The following is a 27,965-nucleotide window of genomic DNA, read 5'->3' on the forward strand; positions in this document are numbered from 1 at the left end:
CTTCATGTTAAGTTATCGATCAACGAAAGTGCTGCAAATGAAAGAAATCTCTTTTTAAAGCAGTGTCTAGCTCAAATTATTTTGTAAAAAGGCGAGAACTGTTCAATATTTACATAATTAAACCATACACTTCCATTTGAGCAGACAACAACCCTGGTAGTGGCTGAAAAGAAGTCAACAGAGTTGAAATTGAGAAAGCGGTTGGTCCGTTGAAAGCAATAATGGAATGGTTCAAAAGATGAAATAGTAAACAACTCTAAGCATGATCGTGGTGCCATCCATCTATGGTTTAATTGTTTAATTATTCGTACAACGTAAACAGAGACTCGATCTACGCGTTGGAAATGTGTCAGTAAAGGTACCATGCAGTCTGTCTGGTCAATGCGCTACACTTTGTCTACAAGTGGCTCCTTTGTGGCGATGTGGATAGGTAAATACATGAAAACATTTTAATTTCGAGTATAAAGTAGGTAGGTGCGATGGCCGCAGTGTCAGGTTAACAATAAAAACACCGCTGACTCAAGATTTAAAATTAAAACGATTTACCCTGTGGTCGCTGGTACTATAAATAAGAAATACCCCTGAAATGAGATATTCGTTCCTCTCGTGCTAAGGACAACATTGGATATTTCGGGGCTTATAAGGTGAACATTACACATTTCGTTTAAGTATAACCGACACGCGATTTTTTATACTGGCTTAAGAGTAAATTACTTAAATTTTATAAAATGTATTCCAATGCCGGCTTTTAAATGTTAAGGGGTTTCTCGTTACAAATAACTAGATTTAAGATTTAACAGCAGAAAGGCACACAACAGTGAAACAAGTGAGTGTGAATCAGGAAATGTTTTAAAGGGGAATATAATATTCAATTTCCAGCGTTTTATGAAAAGTGTTCTTAAAAATCGATTAACTGTTATGATATGAAGGGAGTGAACAATTTATTCTTCAGTTATTCAGTTAATGCTGTAACCATCTGTGACAGCTCATTGAATATTGACAATCCTTTTTGTACGCTTCGGGGATAAGAGGAAATGATTGGTATTATTAATTGCGATATTTATTTTTCAGTCTTTGATGAAAATGCATTTTTTCCTCCAATTGATATAACTGTTATATTTTTTTTTTTTACATGTAGTGTGAAGTAAAAACAAACGAAATGCAAGCCCATATATAACGCTGATATATACCACTTTAATAGCAATTATGAATCTTATTGGCTACATTTTACTATTAAAATTTGATATTACTAGTATCTTATTTTGATGAGCAGTGTATTGATAAATAAATGACGTGAATACTATTACATTGCAAAATGTATTTGACTGACATAGGTCATATATTATCTGCCAAAGATCAGCCGAAATGTCAACAAGATATTGACGGAAGTGTCCTATTAAAGGGAGTTTACTGGTATCTTATGTACACCGCACGTGCTGGTACAATGTCCACGAGCATCGAACGAGGGAAGGAAACCCATTAAGCAGGCGTCAAATTTCAAGTTCAACTGGCGAGATTAACGAACTTAAGAGCTCTCACGTCAGGGAGAATGACCCATATTTGCAAAAAACACAACAATGAACCACTTTCAAAAGATCGTTCTCACGTACAGATGAGGTCACGCTTCTTTTGTTTCCAATCCCTTTCCGGTGCCGTAGACGCTTGACTGGTATCTGATTTTTCGTCTGTGAGCGGCAGCTGGGCGTCCGTGTGAGTCAGACTAAGGTTGTATCGGTTCCAAGCACAGTGTGCTAGGCCGCTACACGGGTAATATCGGCATAGAATATTAGTAGGGAGAAACCTCTATGCCATACAGACATGTTTCTCCCACATACATAACATAACAGTTTACGTTTGAGAGAAGATCGCTGGAGTATGATTTATAACGTTTAAATGCATCATTGAAACACACTTTCAACCGGAAGGAATTTAGTTATTGGGTCATGCGTAAATAGCAAATGTAAACAAACAAATGCGCGTTTAAATATATATCAAATAACATATATAGCCTCAGTTCCTTACAAATAAATAGTGCTGTTCATGTGATATAGAACTTCTTATAAAGGATAGTTGTGTGCCTATTATATAAAAAGCGATGTATATACTTTCATTCGAAGTGTAATGTTTATAGCTAAAAATGTTGGATTGTAGATTTAAAGGAGATACGATGATGATGATGAAAGAAAATATCTGTGATAAAAAACAACAACCACACGAGAATTCGTGGAAATATGTCGGGCCTTTAAAATGCACAAGCTCATGTATAGATGGAACATTTTATAGAAAAAACAGGTGTAGTTATAGGGGGTTGGGCCAGTGTTTCTCTGGACATTTATCTGTGATAGTGACGCTGTTAGTTGTGTGTGTCCTTCACCTTGCGGTGGCGGCCCCTGCAGCCTCCTACCAGGACGCCACGGACTGGTACCGCCAACGGGAGCAACAGATGGTGGTATGTCAACTTTTCCCTAATTAATAACTAAATTTGTATAAGTACACCGTCCAACCCCTTCTTTAGCAGCAATATGTGGCCCTATTTCAGTATCTAACGTAACTAATATAGGATAATCGAAGTATGTTAGTCTGTAAGTCCGAAAATTCACTAGTTCATACACAGGACATATCATAATTGTGATCATAATTAATGGAAGTGAAACAGATTAGTTATACATGAATGGTAGTTTCAAATATAAGCCCTACTTAAGGGCTTTCCTTATCCCATTGAACCAAAGGGAAGTCAGATCAAAAGTGGTCTCAACCTCTCAAACAGCTATTAAATATTCGCAGATGTTTGCTACTTCCTACAAAAAGAAACCCGCGTATATTCTAAATCAATCAATGAAAAACAATATATGTGAAGCCATAAGGTTATCATTTTATCAAGATATATTATTGTTGTTAATTACTGTTAGCTCCGGGTTATGTTTCCCTCTGATATTCCACCAAGATCGGGAAATCTAATTAAGAAGATCTAGGTCAGACAGTGCTATAAGCATTAGGAATTTAATGTAAATAATCAATTGCTATTAAAGTCTAGGACAAATAATCTATACTTTCGCAAATTATATTTGTGTCTGTGTGACAAGTGTCTGTAACAGTGGATAGATCACGTTTAATCACACTTGTATGATAGAAGATAGGAGATAGCTAATGTTGCAACAAATTACAGCGATACATATCGTTATCTGTTCCTGAATTAGAACGACGATGTTAACCCACCATTTAAGTGGTAACCTGACACCAGAAATGTGAAGCAATTTGTGTTTAAATGACTCAACGGTCATCAAACAGTCCAAACTGGCCATTCTTATGTTGTCCGCTTGTGACCACGTGGTCTGCATCATTGCCCTGCCGTTAATCGATGAAACTTTATAGCAAAATCATTAACAATTAATCGATGTTAGCTTTATCCACATTATCATCAGCCTGAACGGGTTATGAGAGAAAAGAGCCCGTTATAAATCTAGTATAATGCTAACTTGTCCTTCCGTGTCTGTATCGAATGCCTATAAAATTGTATTATATAATCTACGATATTTATAAAACATATGTTTTATGTCAGTGTTCGTAAATTAATGATAACAAAGTCAATGTAGATCTAAACGTAAACACTTATCTTTCATAGAATACAGTTTAAACCAAGAATTCATACATTTTGCTAAATTCGACATGGGCTGAGCAGAAACAAAATCTTGACAAATGCAAGGTTAGGAGTAGCAAATTACCTCTGATGTCTCAAGGCTGTGTTCTGGGTCTGGGCCAACTGTTCATGTCGGCGGTTATACCTCGTCGGAGCTTGCCGATACTTGTGTCATATCAAGCCTTTCACTTACTATATTATTGCTGAAAGTACTTGGACCCGTCCTGCGAATGTCCATGATGCCACGTAAACGTTTCCAGCAAGAGCAATTAGTCATTGCTTTGTTGGAACTATGAGTAATGTTGGCGGCTTAAAGTTTCTAATTTTATGTTGAAAAAGGTATTTTTCACGCATACGAATTGCAGGATTTGAACACCATTTGAAACAGCTGCACTGATACATCATACAGTCACGAACTATGTACACATCATACAATATGAAATCATCATACACTCTGAGATTTAAGTTTATCTGAATGAAAGTGGTGATTGTTATAATGATGATGATGATGGTGGTGGTGGTGGTGGTGGTGGTGGTGCTGTTGCTGCTGCTGCTGGTGGTGATGATGATGATGATGATGATGATGATGATGATGATGATGATGATGATGATGATGGTGATGATGATGATGACGATGACGATGATGATGGTGATGGCTCATACACATGCAGTTGTTGAAGAAGTTGTTTTGTCTCCCACACACTGAGCAGTGGTTGTAGTTGTTGAAATGTGTACGTAACATATGCTGGCAAATGATAATAATCAGGAATTATCGGTGATGAAGAGATGTGTCGGCACAACACTAACGGTGATATATGAAGGCATTAACGCATATTTGCTTGACTCTCGGTGCCATTGTGTTCGACTGTGTTCTCTCAATGCTGGTATAGAAACGTGCCCTGCTTATCCGGAATTTGGTTAATTGTAACATGCAATATTAACGGTTCTTATTAATGACGAATAACTGCGTGCTGTACCGGGTGTTCCGGAGTTATTTTTGTGCATCTGATTTACGAATTGGTAGATTATATCTTTCTCCTACTGCATATTTACAAAAATAAACTCTTAAACGTTCTTTTAAACCTTCTGCATGGCACAGAGTCTGTAGAGCTGTCAGATTGACTGGCACTTTCTCTTAGACTAAACAGATATCTGCAGGTTTTGTTCTCAATTTTCTGACAAATTACTGTCACAAACCTCAGATTCAAACCTTTATGCCATGATGTCCAGATCAATTGAAGAGTCATCGATCTTTTAAAAAGGCGCCGGAGAGTTAATTATTAATATGACTCATTGTACCATATGGTATAAAAAAGTGTTTAATATTGCTATGAGCGTTTTTAAATATTAATCGCGCGTCGTCACGTTACACCCTGTTCCACACCTGGATGCCTCTTAAAGCGCTGATGATCGCACCTGATTACGGTAAATTGGTATTTTATGTCTCTGCTGAAGAGAGGATGGTCTGGTTAAACAGACCTGTATGACCTAACATCACATAAGACGGGGACCATTCATTAGGTAATAAACTGCAATTGTCTCACATTATTGTCATGGATAGTTGCTTCAGGACATTAAGGCTGACATTATACCGAAGTAAATATGTTTATGTAAACTGCATAGGATGTAAAACAAACAATCATTTTGTTAAAGTGAGTGCTAAAGTGGTAAAAATAATCCGTGTCCGAAATGTCCCCAGTCAACAAACACTTCAAATGACTTGAGATCAAACAAATACAATACAAAATCAAATCCCAGGATTGGTTTTATGTTCACATTCATGTTCATCTATAACATAATGTACAAATTGAGTATGACAATAACCACAACCTTCTAAATTGTTCAGGCAGTTCGTTAAATGAATTCTAACTACATTGTATTTCCAAATGCATATGTAATGCAACCTTTTGTTTATTTCATTTTGTATGCGAGTACCTATCGAATTAAAATAATTTTCTATCTATTTTGTCAGGGTTTAAACTGTTGCGCCCTAGACACCGCCTGGAATCAATGCCCCATTCAAAGGAACTCGCCCATGTGTTTAGACCGAATCTTATTTCATGGGCATCTGCATACATTTATACTATAATTATTTTACTTTGTGATACCGAAATTGCAGAATTTTTTTTTAAAACAAATTTGGTATTAGTTGAGAGCGAACCCACGCCGGTACAGTCAATATTATTATATATCCGGGATAGTTTAATCTTTAAGCCTTTTGTTGAAAAGCGTTACTTAAGCAATTCAAAATCGTGTACTTCAATGACAATATTAGAGATTATATCAACATTTGTTGAAGGGTGTCAGCCAACAGTATGTTAGATTTAACGATACTGGTGATTTGCCACACTTTATATCATCATAAAAAATGTGCATTTTACAAGACATGAGTGAGTCCCTTTAATCCTAAATTGAATGTTCTATCAAAGATGCATACTAGTTAATAGTTGCACCTTGACTAGGTTTTGGTAAAATCAATATTTCTTTAAATGGTATTCATTTCCAGTTGAATGTGAAGAATTCTATCAGTTAGCATATGATTCCCAATATTGTCTACAGTACTTCTGTCACTATTCTTCTCATTTGACACCATCCAGACTGGTTCATCGGCCTAGGAAAACACACCCCTCTAACCATAAATATTTACGCTATAAATCGTGTGAGGTTTATTTCAATGGGCATGGTGTTTAGTTCCCAGGTTAAGCCATCTGTGATGGTACATACTAATAAGGTTGGTAATGGAAGCTGTCAGGTCAGATCACTCGTGCATTTGTAAGCAGACACGCTGACAATAGCGGGTACTGTTACAAGTATCCTTTATTTTGATTGACTCAAAATCTGTCTCTCATGCATATACTATACACTAGATGCACCTTCACATTGTGGTCCATGTAGATGGGTATTTTGGTGAATTATACATTTGTAGAAGACTGTCTTCGATGGAATCACAGATTTAGGCATTCATTGCCCTCTTGTTTCCATTTGGTCGGTGGTAGAGCACTGAATGCATTCATTGCCCTCTTGTTTCCATTTGGTCGGTGGTAGAGCACTGAATGCACTGTGTGTTAAATAGTTCACAAAGGTGGTCTAACATAGCAATGGAAGTGCATGATTTCGGTACACGTGTTTCTAATTATTTTCAAATGCAAACATCCATTCTGTTTTGGGTGTTTTTAATTTAATGTGAGCAAGGTAATTTTGTATTTTAATTGAATGGCATAAAGTATAACATATGACGGACAGAGCCTTGGATTTCACAGTCTATACGTTTCTGGTCTAGCTACACACTGTAATTCAATGTTAAGTGTAGGTCCCAACCAAAACACAATGTAGAGTGTAGGTCCCAACCAAAACACAATGTAGAGTGTAGGTCCCAACCGCAACAATATGTAAATAATAGGTCCCAAACCCTATAAAATTTAATTGTAGGCCCCAACCACTACACATCCCTAGTGTATGTCCCAAAAACTGCAAGATGCCTAGTGTAAGTACCATCCACTAAACAATGAAAGAGTGTAGGTCACAACCACTACACAATGAAAGAGTGCAGGTCCCAACCACTTCACAATGTAGAGTGTAGTTTTTAACCACTACACAATGAAAAGTGTAGGTCCCAACCACTACAGAGTGTAGAGTGTAGGTCCCGACCACTACACAGTGTAGAGTTTAGGTCCCAACCACTACATAGTGTAGAGTGTAGGTCCCGACCACTTCACAGTGTAGAGTTTAGGTCCCAACCACTACACAGTGTAGAGTGTAGGTCCCGACCACTACCCAATGTAGAGTGTAGTTTTTAACTACTACACAATGTAAAGTGTAGGTCCCAACGACTACACAATGTAGAGTGTAGGTCTCGACCACTACACAATGTAGAGTGTAGGTCCCAACCACAATACAATGTAGAGTGTAGATTTTTACCACTTCACTATGTAAAGTATGGCCCCAACAACTACACAATGTAGTGTGTAGTTTTTAACCACTACACAATGTAAAGTGTAGGTCCCAACGACTACACAATGTAGTGTGTAGTTTTTAACCACTACACAATGTAAAGTGTAGGTCCCAACGACTACACAATGTAGTGTGTAGGTCCCAACGACTACACAATGTAGAGTGTAGGTCCCAACGACTACACAATGTAATGTGTAGGTCCCAACGACTACAAAATGTAGTGTGTAGTTTTTAACGACTACACAATGTAAAGTGTAGGTCCCAACGACTACACAATGTAGTGTGTAGGTCCCAACGACTACACAATGTAGTGTGTAGTCTTTAACCACTACAAAATGTAAAGTGTAGGTCCCAACGACTACACAATGTAGTGTGTAGGTCCCAACGACTACACAATGTAGAGTGTAGGTCCCAACGACTACACAATGTAGAGTGTAGGTCCCAACGACTACACAATGTAGTGTGTAGTTTTTAACCACTGCACCATGTAAAGTATAGGTCCCAACGACTACACAATGTAAAGTGTAGGTCCCAACGCCTACACAATGTAAAGTGTAGGTCCCAACGACTACACAATGTAGTGTGTATGTCCCAACGACTACACAATGTAGAGTGTAGGTCCCAACGACTACACAATGTAGAGTGTAGGTCCCAACGACTACACAATGTAGTGTGTAGATTTTAACCACTACACAATGTAGAGTATAGTTTTTAACCACTACACAATGTAAAGTGTAGGTCCCAACGACTACACAATGTAGAGTGTAGGTCTCGACCACTACACAATGTATAGTGTAGGTCCCAACCACAATACAATGTAGAGTGTAGATTTTTACCACTTCACTATGTAAAGTATGGCCCCAACGACTACACAATGTAGAGTGTAGTTTTTAACCACTACACAATGCAGAGTGTAGTTTTTAACCACTACACAATGCAGAGTGTAGTTTTTAACCACTACACAATGTAGAGTGTAGTTTTTAACCACTACACAATGTAGAGTGTAGTTTTTAACCACTACACAATGTAGAGTGTAGTTTTTAACCACTACACAATGCAGAGTGTAGTTTTTAACCACTACACAATGTAGAGTGTAGGTCCCAACGACTACACAATGCAGTGTGTAGTTTTTAACCACTACACAGTGTATAGTGTAGGTCCCAACCACTACACAATGTAGAGTATAGTTTTTAACCACTACACAATGTAAAGTGTAGGTCCCAACGACTACACAATGTAGTGTGTAGTTTTTAACCACTTCACTATGTAAAGTGTAGGTTCCAACGACTACACAATGTAATGTGTAGATTTTAACCACTACACAATGTAGAGTATAGTTTTTAACCACTACACAATGTAAAGTGTAGGTCCCAACGACTACACAATGTAGAGTGTAGGTCTCGACCACTACACAATGTAGAGTGTAGGTCCCAACCACAATACAATGTAGAGTGTCGATTTTTACCACTTCACTATGTAAAGTATGGCCCCAACGACTACACAATGTAGAGTGTAGTTTTTAACCACTACACAATGCAGAGTGTAGTTTTTAACCACTACATAATGTAGAGTGTAGTTTTTAACCGCTACACAATGCAGAGTGTAGTTTTTAACCACTACACAATGTAGAGTGTAGTTTTTAACCACTACACAATGCAGAGTGTAGTTTTTAACCACTACACATTGTAGAGTGTAGGTCTCGACCACTACACAATGTAGAGTGTAGGTCCCAACCACAATACAATGTAGAGTGTCGATTTTTACCACTTCACTATGTAAAGTATGGCCCCAACGACTACACAATGTAGAGTGTAGTTTTTAACCACTACACAATGCAGAGTGTAGTTTTTAACCACTACATAATGTAGAGTGTAGTTTTTAACCGCTACACAATGCAGAGTGTAGTTTTTAACCACTACACAATGTAGAGTGTAGTTTTTAACCACTACACAATGCAGAGTGTAGTTTTTAACCACTACACAATGTAGAGTGTAGGTCCCAACGACTACACAATGCAGTGTGTAGTTTTTAACCACTACACAGTGTAGAGTGTAGGTCCCAACCACTACACAATGTAGAGTATAGTTTTTAACCACTACACAATGTAAAGTGTAGGTCCCAACGACTACACAATGTAGTGTGTAGTTTTTAACCACTTCACTATGTAAAGTGTAGGTTCCAACGACTACACAATTTAATGTGTAGATTTTAACCACTACACAATGTAGAGTATAGTTTTTAACCACTACACAATGTAAAGTGTAGGTCCCAACGACTACACAATGTAGAGTGTAGGTCTCGACCACTACACAATGTAGAGTGTAGGTCCCAACCACAATACAATGTAGAGTGTCGATTTTTACCACTTCACTATGTAAAGTATGGCCCCAACGACTACACAATGTAGAGTGTAGTTTTTAACCACTACACAATGCAGAGTGTAGTTTTTAACCACTACATAATGTAGAGTGTAGTTTTTAACCGCTACACAATGCAGAGTGTAGTTTTTAACCACTACACAATGTAGAGTGTAGTTTTTAACCACTACACAATGCAGAGTGTAGTTTTTAACCACTACACATTGTAGAGTGTAGGTCTCGACCACTACACAATGTAGAGTGTAGGTCCCAACCACAATACAATGTAGAGTGTCGATTTTTACCACTTCACTATGTAAAGTATGGCCCCAACGACTACACAATGTAGAGTGTAGTTTTTAACCACTACACAATGCAGAGTGTAGTTTTTAACCACTACATAATGTAGAGTGTAGTTTTTAACCGCTACACAATGCAGAGTGTAGTTTTTAACCACTACACAATGTAGAGTGTAGTTTTTAACCACTACACAATGCAGAGTGTAGTTTTTAACCACTACACAATGTAGAGTGTTGGTCCCAACGACTACACAATGTAGTGTGTAGTTTTTAACCACTACACAGTGTAGAGTGTAGGTCCCAACCACTACACAATGTACTGTGTATATTTTAACCACTACACAATGTAGAGTATAGTTTTTAACCACTTCACAATGTAGAGTGTAGGTCCCAACGACTACACAATGTAGAGTGTAGGTCCCAACCACTACACAATGTAGAGTGTAGGTCCCAAAAAAGTTCGAAAAAGGCGGCAAACGATATGTTCAAAAAGGTGGCAAACGAAGTGTTCGAAAAAGGCGGCAAACGGTGTGTTCGAAAAGGGTGGCAAACGAAGTGTTCGGAAAAGGCGGCAAACGGTGTGTTCGAAAAGGCGGCAAACGGTGTGTTCGAAAAGGCGGCAAACGAAGTGTTCGAAAAAGGCGGCAAACGTTGTGTTCGAAAAAAAACGGCAAACGAAGTGTTCGAAAAAGGCGGCAAACGATGTGTTTTAAAAAGGCGGCAAACGAAGTGTTCGAAAAAGGCGGCAAACGATGTGTTCGAAAAGAGTGGCAAACGATAAGCTACACTATGCTCAATTGTTATCCCCTCAAAGCGTTGAGTGCACAGCCGATATCCGATCCTTATGATAATGATCACTGAGAGTGAACAAGTACTTACAGAATTAAATGATACATACTTAGTACTGGTACTACAAACAATTACTTCACACAATCTAGTTGTTGATACGAACTTTGGCTTGGTATAAGTCATGTTGTATCACTTGAAGAACAAAGCCGATTCCTATTAATTGAATTGCACTGCATTTATTTGCGTCCGGTCGAGTCATTGTTGTTTGAAGATAATAATTCTGTGAAAAGAATACGTTTCTAAGTAAAACCTTACCATATCGCTCGTTTCTGAAATAACATTTACTAACATGGTCATAAAACAATACAACTTTGTAACTTGAATGTTTTTCTGGTTTTGCTATGGTTTTGTCTAAGAGAACACATATTGAATACCATAACTGTTAAGCCATCAAGATCGATTTTGATAATCATCGAAAAATAATGTATACGACATACTAACGTAAATTGTACTAGCAACTGTTGATTACCAAACCACGTGTTAACATTATCTGAACAAAATGGGAAATATATCTCAAGCGTAACATGTTTAGTTACGTATTTCAATCATTAAAATCCAGTATAGGGAATGTCATATTCGTGACTAGCCTGTTCTGATGTATTTTCCAAGTGCCAAGATATTGTCATGAAACAATCAAAGAAACAATGAGTTGGAAACTTGTTTTTCCTGGAAATTAATTCATTATCGACCATATCTGTATCATTTCGTAGGAAGGTTCCATTAGTCCCAAGAATGCTTTCAACAGACTAGTATAACACCTGATAGCTCTTAAGCCGCTCATTATGAACTTAATTGTGTTATTCTCATAAAACACCTAATATCTACGGAAATATCGCAGATTTATGCAGATATCTTACTGGGGAATTCTAGGTATCATTACAGCATAAGTGTTTGTAATTATTTATTCGTATGTAGTTGTGGTTAACAATCCCCGACTCTTGTGCACTCCTCTGGTTTAGACTATAATATATTGGGAAGCACCGCTGAACATGCAAACGATCAAGTCAATGAATGAACTCGGGGACGTGTGTGCGTGTGACTATTTGTCATGTCAAGACGAGTTGACTTTCAGCGGGGAATAAGTATATGTAACAGATTGCAATAAACCACATATTGACATGCACGCCTGTAACATCGGGATTGGCTCTTTTCACTCTTTAATGATTCATACAAAATGGTTGTAACTTCGTTCAAGTTCTTAGTACGTATAAACACTTCTCATATTGCGTCACTTTCGATTGCAGTAAATTGATGGTAGTACTCTTTCATTTCCTGCGGATACAGGTGAGGCCAGTAGCTTTCCGAATATTGCCGTATTCTGAACCATGAACTGTCTGACTGCGATCTGTTGTCCTACCTTTTTGTTATGGTTAGAACAAAGCCCACAATAAATCATGGCTAAGAAACCGGAATAAAGTTAATAAAAAAACGATATTCTCAACGCTCTGAAATAAAAAAAATCATTACAAATCAGAAAGTAAAAAAGTTATCAATTACTTTAAGATTATCGGTTGGGTATTCATAATAGAGTGATGACATCCTGGCAGGGCTTATCAACAGCTCCAGGAACATTGCATCTACCTTGATACACGTCAGTTCTTTGTGCCATTGTTTGATAATACTCATTGAATTAGTCATTAGGTCATTCTTTCTTTGTTGCTAATAAGTATAGTATTGTTGTTTGGCTACCATTTACATCTTAGAACCGTTCACTTGAACTATCATGAATAAATACTTGATATTATTCCGTGTTGTTTCTAATGACATTGCATTGTTGTTTAATCGTTTGAATTGATCCTGGCACACGCGTGCATTGTAGGCTTGAAGAGGTTTAAGAATTAACCAGCTGGGATTTCCGCATATGTTTTCAAGCATTTCTTCAATTATACTCCAGAAATATATTATGCAGTTGTTTAAAAAAATCTACGATACTCTAATTTGCTCTAAAATATTTGAAGTATTCTCAATTATAGAATTTTGATTTGTTTTTGCTGTTTTTGTTGTTTTATTAATCAGTTGAAAAGTTTCAGTATCCGAAATACATTTAAAAAATACATGTTTTGTTCCGTTTAGCAGTCACCAGCATTCGCAAGGCTGTGTTCGGATTGTTTTTCAGGTCAAAATAGCAGAACCCTACAAAATCAAGCTTAATCTTCAAGTCCGTTCTCCCTGCCTGTTGAGCCGTATTCATATTACACTTCCTTTTAAAGTATCATGTTCTAGACGTCTGACATTATGGAATAATTAGTCTGAACGGTTTGGATCGATACAGGAAGCCCTGCATGCATGGTTTATAGTGTATGAACATTGGAATGTATCGATCACATTCATAATCTACATAAGTATTGACTAAGCTTAATGGTTTTTCAAAGAAATCGGATATCTTTAATGACCAGAACTCTTAAAGGTCGAGATCTGAATCACATCTTGTTCTCGGAAATGTCACATAAAACTATCAGACACCAAAAACTCGTTCTACAAAATTCAAATTATAGAATTGATAAACAAAAACGAACACAAAAAAACCCCCACTCATTGAAAGCAATAAATCATATAATACCTTTCACTTTGTACGGAACTATCCTTACATCTGAGAGCAATAATGTTCTTTGAAACGCCTTGTTTTTACAGTTTGATCAAGTGATTTCATCGGATATATGCGTAAGCCTTTAAACATTCAATTAGTGAAAGTTTAAAAGTAGATGCCCAAAAAGATAGAGTTGTTTTGGGGAATACACGTTGTATTAACAACAATTTTAAGTTAGAAAGTATATTTTGCCTGCCGTTGCGTGAAAGCAAGAGATGAGAACAATTGGTACGATTATTTCGTAAATTTGCTTTGAGCTATTCTGTACGCATTTGTTTTTCCTGCGAAATTAACGTAATTATGGCCTAATAGTTTCCGAGTGAGTGTTGCAGATGTTAATTGTGGCGTAGTGGCTTGGTCGGGTCTCGTAGGAAGGTGGATTTATGTGAGCGCTTTCCCAACACTTCAGTTAAAACGTGTATGCAAAAATAGTTTGTTAGTAGCCTCTAACAAACCAAAATGTTTAATTGCCAACATTTAAATGCCACGGTAATTTTGTCACAATACTGTATGTTTACTTGATAATGATAGCCTTAAAAGACTATTAATATATACATATCTCTGTTTAAATATGACAATATCTCTAATGTAGCAGCTACTTGGAAAAATATGCAGAATCGCAAATGATTTCCGAAATGACATGCAATATCCGACTCCAGAAGCCAGTTAAAGAATCCTGTTGCATATCCACATCGATTAGCAGAACTCTTCTCTAAATTGCCATTTGAAGCCCTGGTGCGGTATTTTCTGTTCCAAAAACAGGCCCATACACTGTCGGGTCAATAGATTCTGATCAGCGGAGCTTTATTGCTTATTCTTATTATTATAAGAGGGGACGGGGGACGCCACAATGTCTCGATGGGGGAAAGATCCATCATATTAAAGTCAATAAAAGTCAAAATGATGTGAATTCTTGTAAAGCGTTTCCTCTCCTTTTGGTAATATACTTTGCAGAATGTCTGGCATTATCGGAGGTTTGAATATAAAGCGAAATTTTGTTTTAGAGAAACGATGTTCTTGTGTTTTTATTACTTAGTACATGTATGATGACGAATACAATTTTATTGCAATATTATAAACCACTTATGCAAAAACTTAATAAAACGTACATGATGAACAGTTTGCAGGGGACACTACTGTAAAAGACAAATTATGATTTGAGTGACAGTATTAATTCCCTTCATTAGATATTATAATGTTCGGTTACACACTACTGATTTTTTTTAATATATTTTCACAAGTCAATGCTCGAAAGGTCAATTGTATTTGCTTTCAAAGACATCTTTGTTTCCGTATTTACCAGCGTGTTTAACTTAATCAGTAATCTTAACACTATCAGCCAAAACTCTGACACCGATCTAATCTCGAGTTTACCCGTATTTACAAAACCGTGGGGCGTTATACCGGAGCTCTCTGCTATCGATCAAAGATCGATCAACAGATAGGTGTTCCACGTTATTAAGATATCATTTTTCTGCCACAACTCATTGTTATTATTTTTATCATACATTAAAACAACATAGGAGATAATACAGTACGGTAATTTCCTCTACCGCGTGATAGAATGTCGTTTCTTCAAAAACTACATATATTCTATAAACCTTGTCTATATATGCGGTAAATCGGGACACTGTTGCAGTAGATTTAGATGCGCCATGTACCATCCGAGCTTCTCTCCGACCAATGCTGACAACTGGAAACATCCTTTTGAAGTAAATGGAGAAGAATTATGTTAGTTTAGCAATTGCGATTCCGTACGGACGCATACTGTCCGCATGAGAAGAGTAGTAATTTATTAACCTTTTTAAAATACCTTTGATCCTGTCTTTATATTTATTTCATGTGTTGCTTGATTCTGTTTTCAGACGTACCTTGGTGAATTTGGTTACATTCATGATGCGAGCCGGGAGGCGGGGCCGGCAGGACTCACCTCTAAAGAGGCATACACGGCCGCCATCAAGCGTCTGCAGCGTTTCGCCCATTTACCGGAAACCGGCGTAGTAGACAGACGAACACTAGAACTCATGGAGCGGCCGCGATGTGGCAATAAAGACGAACTTGATGAAACCCAAGACTCATCACGCAGACGGCACAAACGTTACGTCACAGCGAATTCCAAATGGGAAAAGAATGATCTCACATATAGGTTAGTAGCGTCATTTATCTAATGAAGTGGTTTAAGTCTCATTCATACTTTTTTAATTATCTTTTTTTACCGTTGGTACATAATTATACAATACTGCGCCGACAAGACCTTGACACATAACCGCATCTATCGAGGTTTACACCTGGGTATTTCTATTAATGATTACCTGCTCGAACGTTTCAAACTCATATTACGTAGAACACATTTTCTGGTACTTTTGGAATGTATCAACGTCAGCAGAATCTGATAGATCTGTAGATAACGGATATGATCCGGCATTGGGAAAGAAAGGTTCACAGTAAGTGTGCACGAATATCTCGTGCCGCATGTAAGTGTACATCCTCAAACAACGAGCACTGAGCAAGTTTTTTGATGGGTTTTCCAGCAGCTTGATGAATGTGCAGGTTTGCCCAATTCATGAGTGTTTCATTGCGCTGCTTACCTATATTGGTAATAATTCATCCCGATGTTTATGAGTATATAATTGAGTCAAGGTAGCTCCACCTTAGTATCATTGCCTTGAAAAGTGTCTTCTGGCACTTCAAGATGCGCATCAACCCCGGTACTGTCAACAAAAACAGGCGCATGATGATTGTGACCATACACATGAGTTGCTATGAACGTTTGATTTAAAGGGCACAATATAGAATTACATTTGGTAGTTGCAAAAATGTTTTTAATTGTTCTGCATTATTATGTTTAGCTCATTTTACTTTAATGATCAGAACAAAGATACATATGATTTGTGTACAGAAAAATTATCGATACTTTGGCGGGTTTTTTACTGGGTAGTTTGTGTCTATATCATCAGTGTTCCTCTTTAAAGCACCCCTTTCATCGTATTGCAAGCATACTATAACTATGTATATATCCATGTAGTACCATTGCTTGAAACATGATGAGCCAATACTAAGATCTTGATTAAATAAAGTGGCCAACCACTGTTTCATTTATTTACATAAGTATTTAATTACCGGATTTCTACAAAATCGACATCGGAACAACGGATCCTTCTAAAGTACGCAATAATATCGTTAAAACAGAGGAAGCGACAATTAGTGTCACATGAAGTGACTTCTTAACCATCAAAGATCTTCTTCTATCTCCGCCGAACAATACCTCTAAAGTTTCCTTGTTCCCTTCTATTATCACAATGATCATGCAGTGCCGGACTTTCGGTATCCGTGATGATACAGGCGCTTGTCAAGCGTCCTCGAGAAATCCGGAAGTCGGCACTTTGTGTCGCTTGCAACGTGGACGGACTTTTGTTCAATACACAAGTATTTGTCTATTTGAGGCCCGTAAAATCTGCTGAAAAGTTAAATATACCAATTGTGTATACTGATTGGGTCAGCAACGGCATTGTTCTTTATGTCTGTAACTTTTTTCTTTCAATACTCGATACAGAGATTGTGAATTTAGAAATACACGTATTAAAGAATTGCAAAACTGCTGTGTACATAGTAATTCTTGTTTTAATTTATAATGTTGACCAGGAAATGCATATTATTCTATCGTTTAGATATGAGTCTTTACTTTAAATACTTTTTCTTCAAGTGTGTCAATTTAGCAGCCACTTAAGCCAAGAAAATATTTATTGAACACCAAAATGACCGTTACAAACATATAAGAAATATTCTTCATTTTAATAACGTCCGCATAAACACGATTCTGCAACCCCTGGCGAACCTCATAAAATACCACTTGACTGTGAGAAATATTTAAGAAAGTATAATTAACCAATGAGTGTTTAAGTACTTAAGCTCACATGAGCCGCCTATTAAAAGCAAGTTGCGAGCGACCGTGTAGCAGAGATGGCTTGGCCCCCATGTTGACATTCATGTCATTCTTCTGGGAGTCGGGGATGTAACATGTGGTTTGCATATTATGTTTTCTTCGCATTGAGCTTTTTGAGTTCTTGTCTGGTTTGTTTCTGTGTTGAAATACATGCTCGTTGTTTAAAGTCTGTTAGGATGTTAGCGATTCTGGATTAAGATTTTAGTTATGCTTTACTTAGTAATGTTGACACATTGTGCGGATTTGTCTGTTTCATGATTAAATGGCCGACTTTTTGTCTCTCGCTTTGGTTGATTTTTCCTATTCCAACATATCTGTTCGAACAAACAACTTGGTGATATTGAGGAAAATAATGATAAAGTAGAATTGCTCGGTTTTGGGTTTGACAATTGTTTAAGGATTTATTTAGGCTATAAGATTTAAATGAAAGATAGAAATTGGGGTTTCTAAAGCTTTGTTGAAACATAAACGTCCGTGTTCCGAGGCGGCTTTGTTTCCTTGTTATGTCTCTTTATTTTGAATTGCGGAAGTGAACTTTTATTCAAGTTACCAGAGATCGTATTCAGTTTTCATCATACGTTCATTTTAGCAGAAGATGTTATACCAGTAACTCATGGAGTAACCAGGCATTTAGAGAAAAAAAGAGAATTGAACGTGAGAAATGTTAGCAGTCTGAAACCAAGATGATGAAGTGGACAAAGTATGGATTATTGTATCAAAGCCTGAATTAAACTGCTATACGGTTAGAAACAAGGGAGTACGAAGAGAAAACATTGTTTATTTCTTTTACAATTGACAGTGTAAATATGATGATAAACACAACACCTTAATGGCTTGGGTCTGAAGAAGAATAAAAAAACAACACAAAGATTCTGCGACGAAATTGCACGTGAAGGCACCTGTAACTAGACACGACATACAGCGATGAAGACGAAGATGAACTGCGTTTGGAATTATGGAAATGGCAGCTTGGACGACCCCTTGTTTAGCTGGGTTGCGATAAACTGGGGCAGGCTCTTGGATGTGACGGGCCCTTGTTCAGCTCGGTCGCGATAAACTAGGGCAGATTCTTGGATGTGACGGGTCCTTGTTCAGCTGGGTTGCGATGTAATAGAAATCATCACAACCTGCTTGAATGAGGACTTGTTCGTCCTAAAACTACATGGATTGTCACTTTTTAGATAATGAAAAGCCTCAGAATGAATTTGATATAATATGAATTTAGTTCAATTCATATTTGTGGGTTTTGTTTTAAACAAGTCGTTCATGGGTTCAGAGGGTTTGTCGAACTGCTTCTTTATAGTCCTTGTTTGAAATTTTTCATATTTAAGTTTCGATTGGTTTCTTTATCAGCCTCCCTTTTGCTTCCTTGCTTGTAAGCGTTCATAAGGACAAACGGAAATTAATGCATTTGAGGCACTTAAAACCAGGACTTTCATCCATGAAAGGCAATTAAACTGAAACGCAGATCCTATATACGATAAAGAATTGAATGTCAACACGGAGGCGTCAAGTAACCATTGTGTAGCAACTGCCTTACACAACTTCCCTAACACGTCCAACAAAATAACAGTCCAGTCAATCCTTCCCCACCATACACTCACATATCATGTCAGTCTCATCATATATATAGAAATTTACCTTTTATAATTGTAATAACTTTTTAGTAATCACTATAAATATAAATTGCTTTTTAATAGACTAAGTTGTTATTATTTCAAAATGATGATTCAAAAATACTAAATCAGACTATTTAAATAATGCATTAGATTAAATGAATGTTCAAGATGCGGAAACAATAAAATATGAGAAACATTCGAGTGAAGCATTGTCAGACGTGTAGTTTGTTTGGAGATATTCCAATTTCCCAGATGTGAATATTCCAGCGTGCTCTTATCCTCCATGATCGTTTTTTCTTCTCAAACTAAGTAGCATTAGAGAAAGATGATGTTTTGATAGAGAACTTGCAATGGGAGCTAATGAAAAACGCTTGTATTCATTAAACATATCAATGTTTTAGCTTTTTTAATTATGTTTTCCCATCTAGTTTCCCTGTCCAAGTGCCAGTTTGGTTTTAGAATGTCAAAGCATATAAATGTATGAGTAAACTTCCCTGAAACCGTGGGTCTTGTTGTATCATAATATGTATGTACAACATTTCTACTTCCCTGGGTCTTGTGATATTGGGTTCGTATTCATGATGTGTATTTTTTAAGAAATGAACAACATTAAGTTTTTGTTCTTCCCTGAACCGCTGGGTCTTGTTATATGGGATTTATAGGTACATGTTAAACTATGACAACACCGGCTTCGGTCATCACATTTTACAGCTTCTTGCACATTTCGTGATTAAAATTGAATAAAAGTATATGGCTTTAACATTTCCCGAATAATTCACTGAAATTATAATCATGATCCTTTTCAATAGAATCAAGAAGCCGAGCAGTATTGTAGATATAATTTCCATTTCCAAACTATAAATCACATATCACGCATCATTATCAAACGTAAGTTATCTTTATGTAATCCTATTTTCTTAGATTTTATTACAAAAACAAGATAAGCAGGTTTACGGTGCATATATCTAGCTATATCTTCGACACTAGAACCTTTTTGTTTGTACTCCCTGCTCGTCAAAAGGTGTTAAAGCAGTGCCTTGTGGTTGCTAATGTGTTGAGTGCACACATCATCATCGCTCCTGGTTCTGTGTTCGTTTCATTTAAAAGAATGAGTCTGTGTGTTGTTATCATCTGATATAAAGTCAAGTACATGTAAATTCATAGATTCATACGATCTTTAGTCAACTGGAGCAATGAGGTAGAACTTGGCTCAAGCATACATGTGATATAATGCTTAAGTTGCATTTTTCATCGCAATGCAGGATTATTTTATACTTGGCTTTGAGTGATTTCCCGACTGCTGCTATACCTTGTTACAAAACCTGATCCAAAATATTTACCTGATGTGAAACACAGGTCTCGGGCATCGGGCCCAGCCATGACGGCCTGCCATGCACAAATCTCGTTCACTGAGCCCAATTCATATTAGCCTGACGCATACAGGTCTTGGGCACTTGGCCCAGCAATGCCCGCCTGACGTCCACATATCTCGGGCACCGAACCCAGCCATGGCGGCCTGATGTAAACAGCTGTCTGGCACCGACCCAGCCAATGCGACCTTGCATACTCCAGCTCGGGGCTCCGGGTCCATCCATGGCGGCCTGACTTTTACGGCTCTCTGGCACCGAACTAAACCGTGGCGACCTGACATACTCAGGTTTGGGGCTCCACGCCCAGTCATGGCGACCTGGCATACTCAAGTTTGGGGCTCCGTGCCCAGTCATGGCGACCTGGCATATTCAAGTTTGGGGCTCCAGGCCAAGCCATGGCGGCCTGGCATACTCAAGTTCGGGGCTCCGCGCCCAGTCATGGCGACCTGGCAAACTCAAGTTTGGGGCTCCGTGCCTAGCCATGGCGACCTGGCATACTCAAGTTTGGGGCTCCGGGCCCAGCTATGGCGGCCTGGCATACTCAAATTTGGGGCTCCGTGCCTAGCCATGGCGACCTGGCATACTCAAGTTTAGGGTTCCAGCCCCAGCCATGGCGGCCTGGCATTATTCAAGTTTGGGGCCCCGGGCCCAGCCATGGCGACCTGGCATACTCAAGTTTAGGGCTCCGCGCCCAGCCATGGCGGCCTGGCATTCTCAAGTTTGGGGCTACGGGCCCAGCCATGGCGATCTGGCATACTCAAATTTGGAGCTCCGGGCCCTGCCATGGCGACCTGACGTTCACAGATCTCTAGCACCTGGCTATGCCATAGCGGACTGACGTACACAGGTCTAGGTACCGGACTCAGCCATGCCGGCACATACGACGCTTTCATGATTGATCAACCATGTGGTCACTTCTGCAGTAGCCTAAAGATACATCAATTAAAAATGAATCATAATCACACTGAAGTATGTACGATACTAACCAAACACTTGCACACTAAGGTAAATGATAAACCATTTCAGTATACAGGTATCTCGGACCGTGACGTGCTGGTTCAGTTTGAAGCAAGTTCACTTATTGTTCAACATTAGTGTTAATACGTCTTTTCTATTCCTTTAGGATAGAAAACACGACACCGGACCTGAGCCCCGGGAGGGTGCGCCGGATCTTAAGTGATGCCTTCAAGGTGTGGTCTGTGGTGACCCCCCTCACCTTCACAGAAGTCATGCACTCAGATGCAGACATACTCATACAGTTCTCAGAGGGTTACCATGACGACGGATACCCCTTTGACGGGAAAGGTGGGTTTCAGGGAAATATATTTTGATATAAGTTGATGCTATACTTGTCCTGTAAGAATATACTTGATGTTATATTATCAGTGATAATTATACCTGTGTGTATAGATTTGATATTATCGCTGATAATAACAGTGAGCAAAGTACTGATTTCGACGTCACATATTTGTTCCAAGTATCAGTAAAGACAGTGACCATGCTCTGTCTCTCACCAAACGTCGGCTCACCAAGTTCGCTGGTACAAGTCACGCTTTTTCGTGGCCGCTTGCAAATTCGACACCAGAAATGTTTTTTTTTTATTTTCTACTTTGAAAGGCACACTCGGCCAAATGCTATATAAGGTTTAATGTAACCGAACATGTTAGTAAGTGTGTGTATGGATTTCAGGGTCTGTGTTGGCTCACGCGTTCTTCCCCGGAAACAGCAAGGGAGGAGACACTCACTTCGATGACGCCGAGACGTGGACATTTAACTCAACAGATGGTATGGAAATAACTCAATTTTCACTATCCTGATATTTAACATGGAGACGCATGCTCAAACATGATCGATTCAAATATATAAAAAAAAATTATCTTAAAACAGTATAATTTTGTTGGTTTTGATTACTGAATCAGCGTGTCACCGATAAGCCATGGACTGCAACAAACTGTAACAAAGCAAGGTCTGGTTGTATAATATGTTCAGACTTCATTGTTTTTGTGCTATTTTTTCCAAAATAAATTGGATTTTCCGGTAAACAAAAACACAACATTCAAGAAATGCAGTCGAATTTCAGGGGAGTTCAAGGTTAAAATATATCAAAATAGTTCAGATTAACAATTAGGTTTTGAAATAACAAGCTCACTGGGTCAAAAGATCTTATAAAATTTGATGAGCAGACGAGAGCTTGGAGTAATACTATGGCATGTAATAGTTCCAATGAGCCGTAAACGAAACATATGGCCCGCTGCTCAGTGCGAGATCTGTGACGTCTGCTTCCGATTATCTTTCAAACCTGGCAGACGAAATGTTTAAAAGGCCACCTCGATGTATGGTTGTGATTGCATGATTTGGATTTAGATAAATTTAACATGAAACGCGTGTTTTGATTAACGATTAGAATGTTTTCCTCATCTGGCAAAGTTCGAATCAGATTTAACTTCCAACTATTCCTTGTTTTAAGATGACCTTGAATGACTTTCATTGATTACACACACCTGAAATGGAAAGTTTCAGATCAAGTGTAACATTTTCTGAATGCACTTCCATACTTTCTTCCTCAACCATGATGACTGATAATTGTGGTGATCTTATCGATGCATTTGAAGACTAACACACATTCTGCGGAGCAAATTATTTAATTACGGTTGCCATATTTCCTTCTTGTAGGGGTGGATCTGTTTATGGTGGCGGCTCACGAATTCGGTCACGCGCTCGGGCTTGCTCACAGCAGCAATACGGAGGCGCTCATGTATCCATGGTATCAGGGCTACACTGACAACTTCCGGCTGCCTTATGACGATGTCCAGGGCATACAGACACTTTACGGTACGTAAAATGCGATAGTATAACTAACTTTTCTTTCCTGTTAATATGGAAATCCTTCTATACAAATAAAGAAGCCAAGATGAAAAATGATGTGTACGGGTTTATCTCATGTTTCATCATTCCCTCTCCCGCAGGTTCCCCAAGCAATCGTCTGCCAAACACTCCGCGACCCCCGATCGTAGTGCCGGATAATAGGGACAGGGACAGAGGGGGTGAGGCGCCCATCACCCCCCGCCCGACGCACCCACCTACCAAGGACGACACTCCATGTACCGGAAATATCGACGCCATCACTGTTATACGGAAGGAGATCTTTTTCTTCAAAGGATCGGTAGGTAGACGTAAAAATCTTGCTAGTGTTCTCAATAGGACATGTATTTTATTCGGTGTACAAACAATATTTTAATTTTCGAGCTGCATTCAAGGCAACCTTGACAACCTCTGGCATTCTTCAGTTGGTGTAATGTGTGCCGCAAATATATTCTTACGTTTACTTATCTGTAACAGTATGATAGTAAATGTAAGAGTTGTTCATCGATATTTCGCTCTCCTGTAGAAATTCTGGCGCCGAGGTCCCAATGGATTGGCAGCGAAGCCGACAGAGATCAGCAAGTTCTGGTACAATCTTCCCTCAGACGGTATTGACGCCCTCTATGAACGATCCGACGGGAAAATAACGTTTTTTAAAGGTACATATTATATGTTTGATTTATTTGCAAAACATCTTACGTACCTTATTTAAAGAAGTTTCAAACTCTTCTGTTTTTGTTACCTGATGCCGTCGACATTGTCGTCGCGCCGTGCAAAAAAACAAATGCTGGCTATAACGATTTCAATTAAATAATTAAGGTATTAAAATGTATATATATGTGTGTATGTAAACGGTACAACATGTATGTGTATCTGTGTGGTTCAGGTGACCGGTTCTGGGTGTTCAGCAGTAACCACATGGTTACCAACTTCCCGGTTGAGGGTCGTCGGATCACGGAACTCGGCGTCGGCAAAAACGTGAAGAAGATAGATGCCGTCTTTACATGGCCATACAACAAACGCACTTACCTGGTAGGAAATGTGGTCTTATTCCATGCACTTCAGCTAAATTAAACTGGTCGCAAATTATTTGCGCTATTATTCTCTCGAGCTTAAATCAATGTTAATGGTATACAAAATAAATGTCTTTTACTATCGGCATATTTAAATTACATCTATTAAAATAACTAATAATGTACTGATAAATGCAGTGGTATGTAACACATGCCTCGCCCCCTTGTAGGTGACAGGTGACATGTACTGGAAGCTGAATGCCAAGGAGGATTTCATCGAGTACGACTACCCCCGGGACATGAGCATCTGGAAGAACGTGCCCGTCCCCCTCGACTCCGCCTTCAAATATTGGGACGGTACGGGACTTAAGACTGCATAATGTAGTGACAGTGTTTATGTTAGCATAGACAAATACATAGTATACCTGGTTCAAAGTAATGTCTAATACTAAGTAGCTGGTGCCCCTTATTGCATGAAGATAAAAATAAATGTTCACTAGATTGGGAATAAGCTTAACCTGTTTCTTAGTACACATAACACTAACTTAACGCTTTGGCAAACTTGGAAGGCTTATATTAAGAAAATGCCCTAAAGAACAAATGTATGTTTTCAAGTGCACGCAAAGAGGTTTCAAAACCGAACAATTGCCACAGTTTCCGCTTCGGAAATGACTGGCATACATGGTACATTGACCTATATTTAACGTTGACTCATTAATGGAGATTTGCGATATCTTTCAATGCTTTTATATAGATAAAATATTTGGACTCAATTCATGGGTAATGGTTTAAAGACTCATGTTAAGGTACAAATAACTTGAGTAACTAACACTTACAATATATTGCGCATATGTTCTTCATGCTCGTGGTGCAGGCAGTAAACTATATGTCAATCTTATTTCAGGGAAAACGTATTTCCTCAAAGGGGATCAATACTGGGAATTTTACGACAATAAGATGCGAACGCGGAAAAAGGACGGAAGGCCAATTGGTCGTCTGCTTGGCTGCCATAATGGCGAACTGAAAAGCGACATGACTCTTCGTTTGAGTGACGACCCAGACGACAATGAGGACGATGACAAAGGTTCATATAATTCCGAACACCAGACACAACCATCGTCGGCGGCGGCGTTAGTTACTTCAATTTTAGTTTTAGTTTATATTCAAATTGTGTTAAAACTTTTTCTTTGACGTATGTAAATTATAAACTTTTGCCTTTAAACAAAATTTTGTATCCGTCGCGATGTCTCAGAAATGATCCAATGAACCAAGTATTTTGCTCATGATTATGTTTCTTTTAGTCAACAATCAACGCATGAATCTCATATCAACAATTGGATTCAAAGTATACCATTTATAGCTGAAATCCTCATTTTTAAATTTGAAACTTTATGAGTATTGAGATTATGATGTGTGTCCTATTGTATGTGTAATATGTTTATATTATCATATAGAATCTGGTTATAAACATACCTGAGTCAGGTTATGGTGGTAAAACACATCAAATATTTCGTGGAATGAAGTCTTCATCCAGTTGTCGTTTCTTCCATTTTTTTTAATTAATACGGGAAGAAGGGACGTATGTATACCCCCATCTCAACAACGAGCGTATGGTTGTCGTTGTCATCTGTTTTTCGAATTATTTATTCTTGGTAGTATTGGTATATACAGCTTTATTGACTGAGTATTCATGTAAGACATTCTTTGGTAATTTGAATGCATTGTTTATCTTAATGAGTGTTATGACTCACTGACATAACAAACGATGGTTTGTCATGCGCTCGTTGATTTGGGGCCCCATTTAGGGCTTAGATCTGGATGCCATAAATAGCATTTACAAAAGAGACAATACAACCTCTTTCTTTTCAAAATGTTCGACAATTTTCGACATAAAGCTTGGAAGTGTACTTAGACAAAGCAACTGTGGTACACCATATATAGTGTGAAAGATTTGTGTTCTTATTTGTGTAGCAGTATAAGAGTCATTACAATTTTACGCTCAGCGAATCATGCATGTTCTTTTTTTATTGTACATCTGGCTGTAACTTAGTTACCATTTTTCGTACATTGTTCTTTACTCCATTGGTATAAAATGTTACTTTAAGTAATACTCATTAGCCATAGTCTTGCGTGGGATTATTTTGATTATATTTCTTCCGTTTTGCCCCATATAAAAATAATGTGTTTTTTTTTATCATCAAAATACTCAGACTACTGACTCCATGTGTATACATGTACCAGCCTTTTACATTGTGAATTGCCATGTTCTGTTGTAAATGCTGTCAAGTGTTTCTGATTTATGGAACGAAAGTTGTTTGAGGACTTTTTAACTCACGGTCACAATGATGCATGTACATGTAATTCGCTTTTTTATTTATCATAAAAACTTATAATGTTGTGTACATATATACCCTCATTGATGTGCCATGTTTTTTTGTGAAATTACTTAAAGATTTACAATGTTTTCAAAAAAGTCATATGATAACTCCGTCGCACAATCGAAAGTATTGTATATGTCACAACAGACAGCTGTTTGTACAGCTAACTTAATTCATAAGAATGATATTAAAACATATGATAACAACCAACCAAGTCTACCAAGCATTATTATTACTAGAATATCAGTTTCTTTAACATTGCAGATGAACAAAAATGTTTGTAAGAACTCAAGGTCATGTGTATATTTTTTTATAAATGTGCAACTTATTTATATTGTTAAATCTGTTTTTGTATATATGGTTTGCTGTATATATTTAGTTATCTTTACCGATTATGTGTTAATTTGCTCCTTGCCACACCTTGTTTGCGTTCTTCCACTTCGATCCTGTATATTCGGCAATATTTTGTTTAATTTATTTGTGCTTTGTATAACATAATAGTTTGCCTAAAACGATGGTATTATGTGGACACGTTTTTAAACAACTAAGAAAAACTAGAATCCGTTCCTTTATACCCCAAAAGTTTATGAGCCCATTTGTGTTTCCAATGTGCGTAACATTGGTTAATATGCTTATCAATCCTAAGTTGCTAGTTTACAATAAGAACCACAGTGCAATATTGTTGTGTATTAATTGTGATTCATACATATTCCAATCATTCTGCAGGTCATAAATTGATGTAAAACAATCCTTCTTAGTATTTTAATTTTATTATTGATACATGTGTTATAAAATGTACAAGAAATAAAAATTCAGAAAGGCCATTTTTTTTAAAAATATAAAAATAAAATAAATGTTATCAGATCATAACAGATGGAATAGCAACTACAATGCATAACAGTCAATTGTCATTTATATTCACTCTTTTAAACTGAGCAATGTATTTAACATATATGTTCTTACAGAAATGACATGTAAACTTCATTCATTATAAATAAAAAAAAATAAAAAAAAATACATTTTACATTTGTTATATATGATCAGTTTACGCAGATCAAGAATGCCCGCACCATTTTCTGTTGAATAAAATGAACTCATTT

The 27,965-nt window shown here is 37.7% G+C and overlaps 1 protein-coding gene across 1 annotated transcript; it reads left to right on the top strand.

Annotated features, from left to right (window-relative positions):
- The first annotated feature begins 1,272 nt into the window (after positions 1 to 1,272).
- LOC128231157 (matrix metalloproteinase-2-like) lies at positions 1,273 to 27,882 on the top strand. Its single transcript, XM_052943625.1, has 10 exons — positions 1,273 to 2,449; positions 15,546 to 15,826; positions 21,736 to 21,917; positions 22,302 to 22,397; positions 23,286 to 23,444; positions 23,579 to 23,775; positions 24,001 to 24,133; positions 24,361 to 24,506; positions 24,718 to 24,844; positions 25,392 to 27,882. Exons 1-10 carry the CDS (start codon positions 2,138 to 2,140, stop codon positions 25,676 to 25,678), a joined length of 1,920 nt encoding a protein of 639 aa, XP_052799585.1. The 5' UTR covers positions 1,273 to 2,137; the 3' UTR covers positions 25,679 to 27,882.
- The last annotated feature ends 83 nt before the right edge of the window (positions 27,883 to 27,965 follow it).

Source organism: Mya arenaria, chromosome 4 (assembly GCF_026914265.1).
Source record: "Mya arenaria isolate MELC-2E11 chromosome 4, ASM2691426v1".
NCBI lineage: Eukaryota > Metazoa > Mollusca > Bivalvia > Myida > Myidae > Mya > Mya arenaria.

Coding starts and splice junctions, on each gene's coding strand:
- LOC128231157 (XM_052943625.1), top strand. CDS start 2,138: ATGTTGGATTGTAGATTTAAAGGAGATACGATGATGATGATGAAAGAA. Junction 15,827..21,735: donor AAGAATGATCTCACATATAG/GTTAGTAGCGTC, acceptor CTATTCCTTTAG/GATAGAAAACACGACACCGG. Junction 23,776..24,000: donor TCTTTTTCTTCAAAGGATCG/GTAGGTAGACGT, acceptor GCTCTCCTGTAG/AAATTCTGGCGCCGAGGTCC.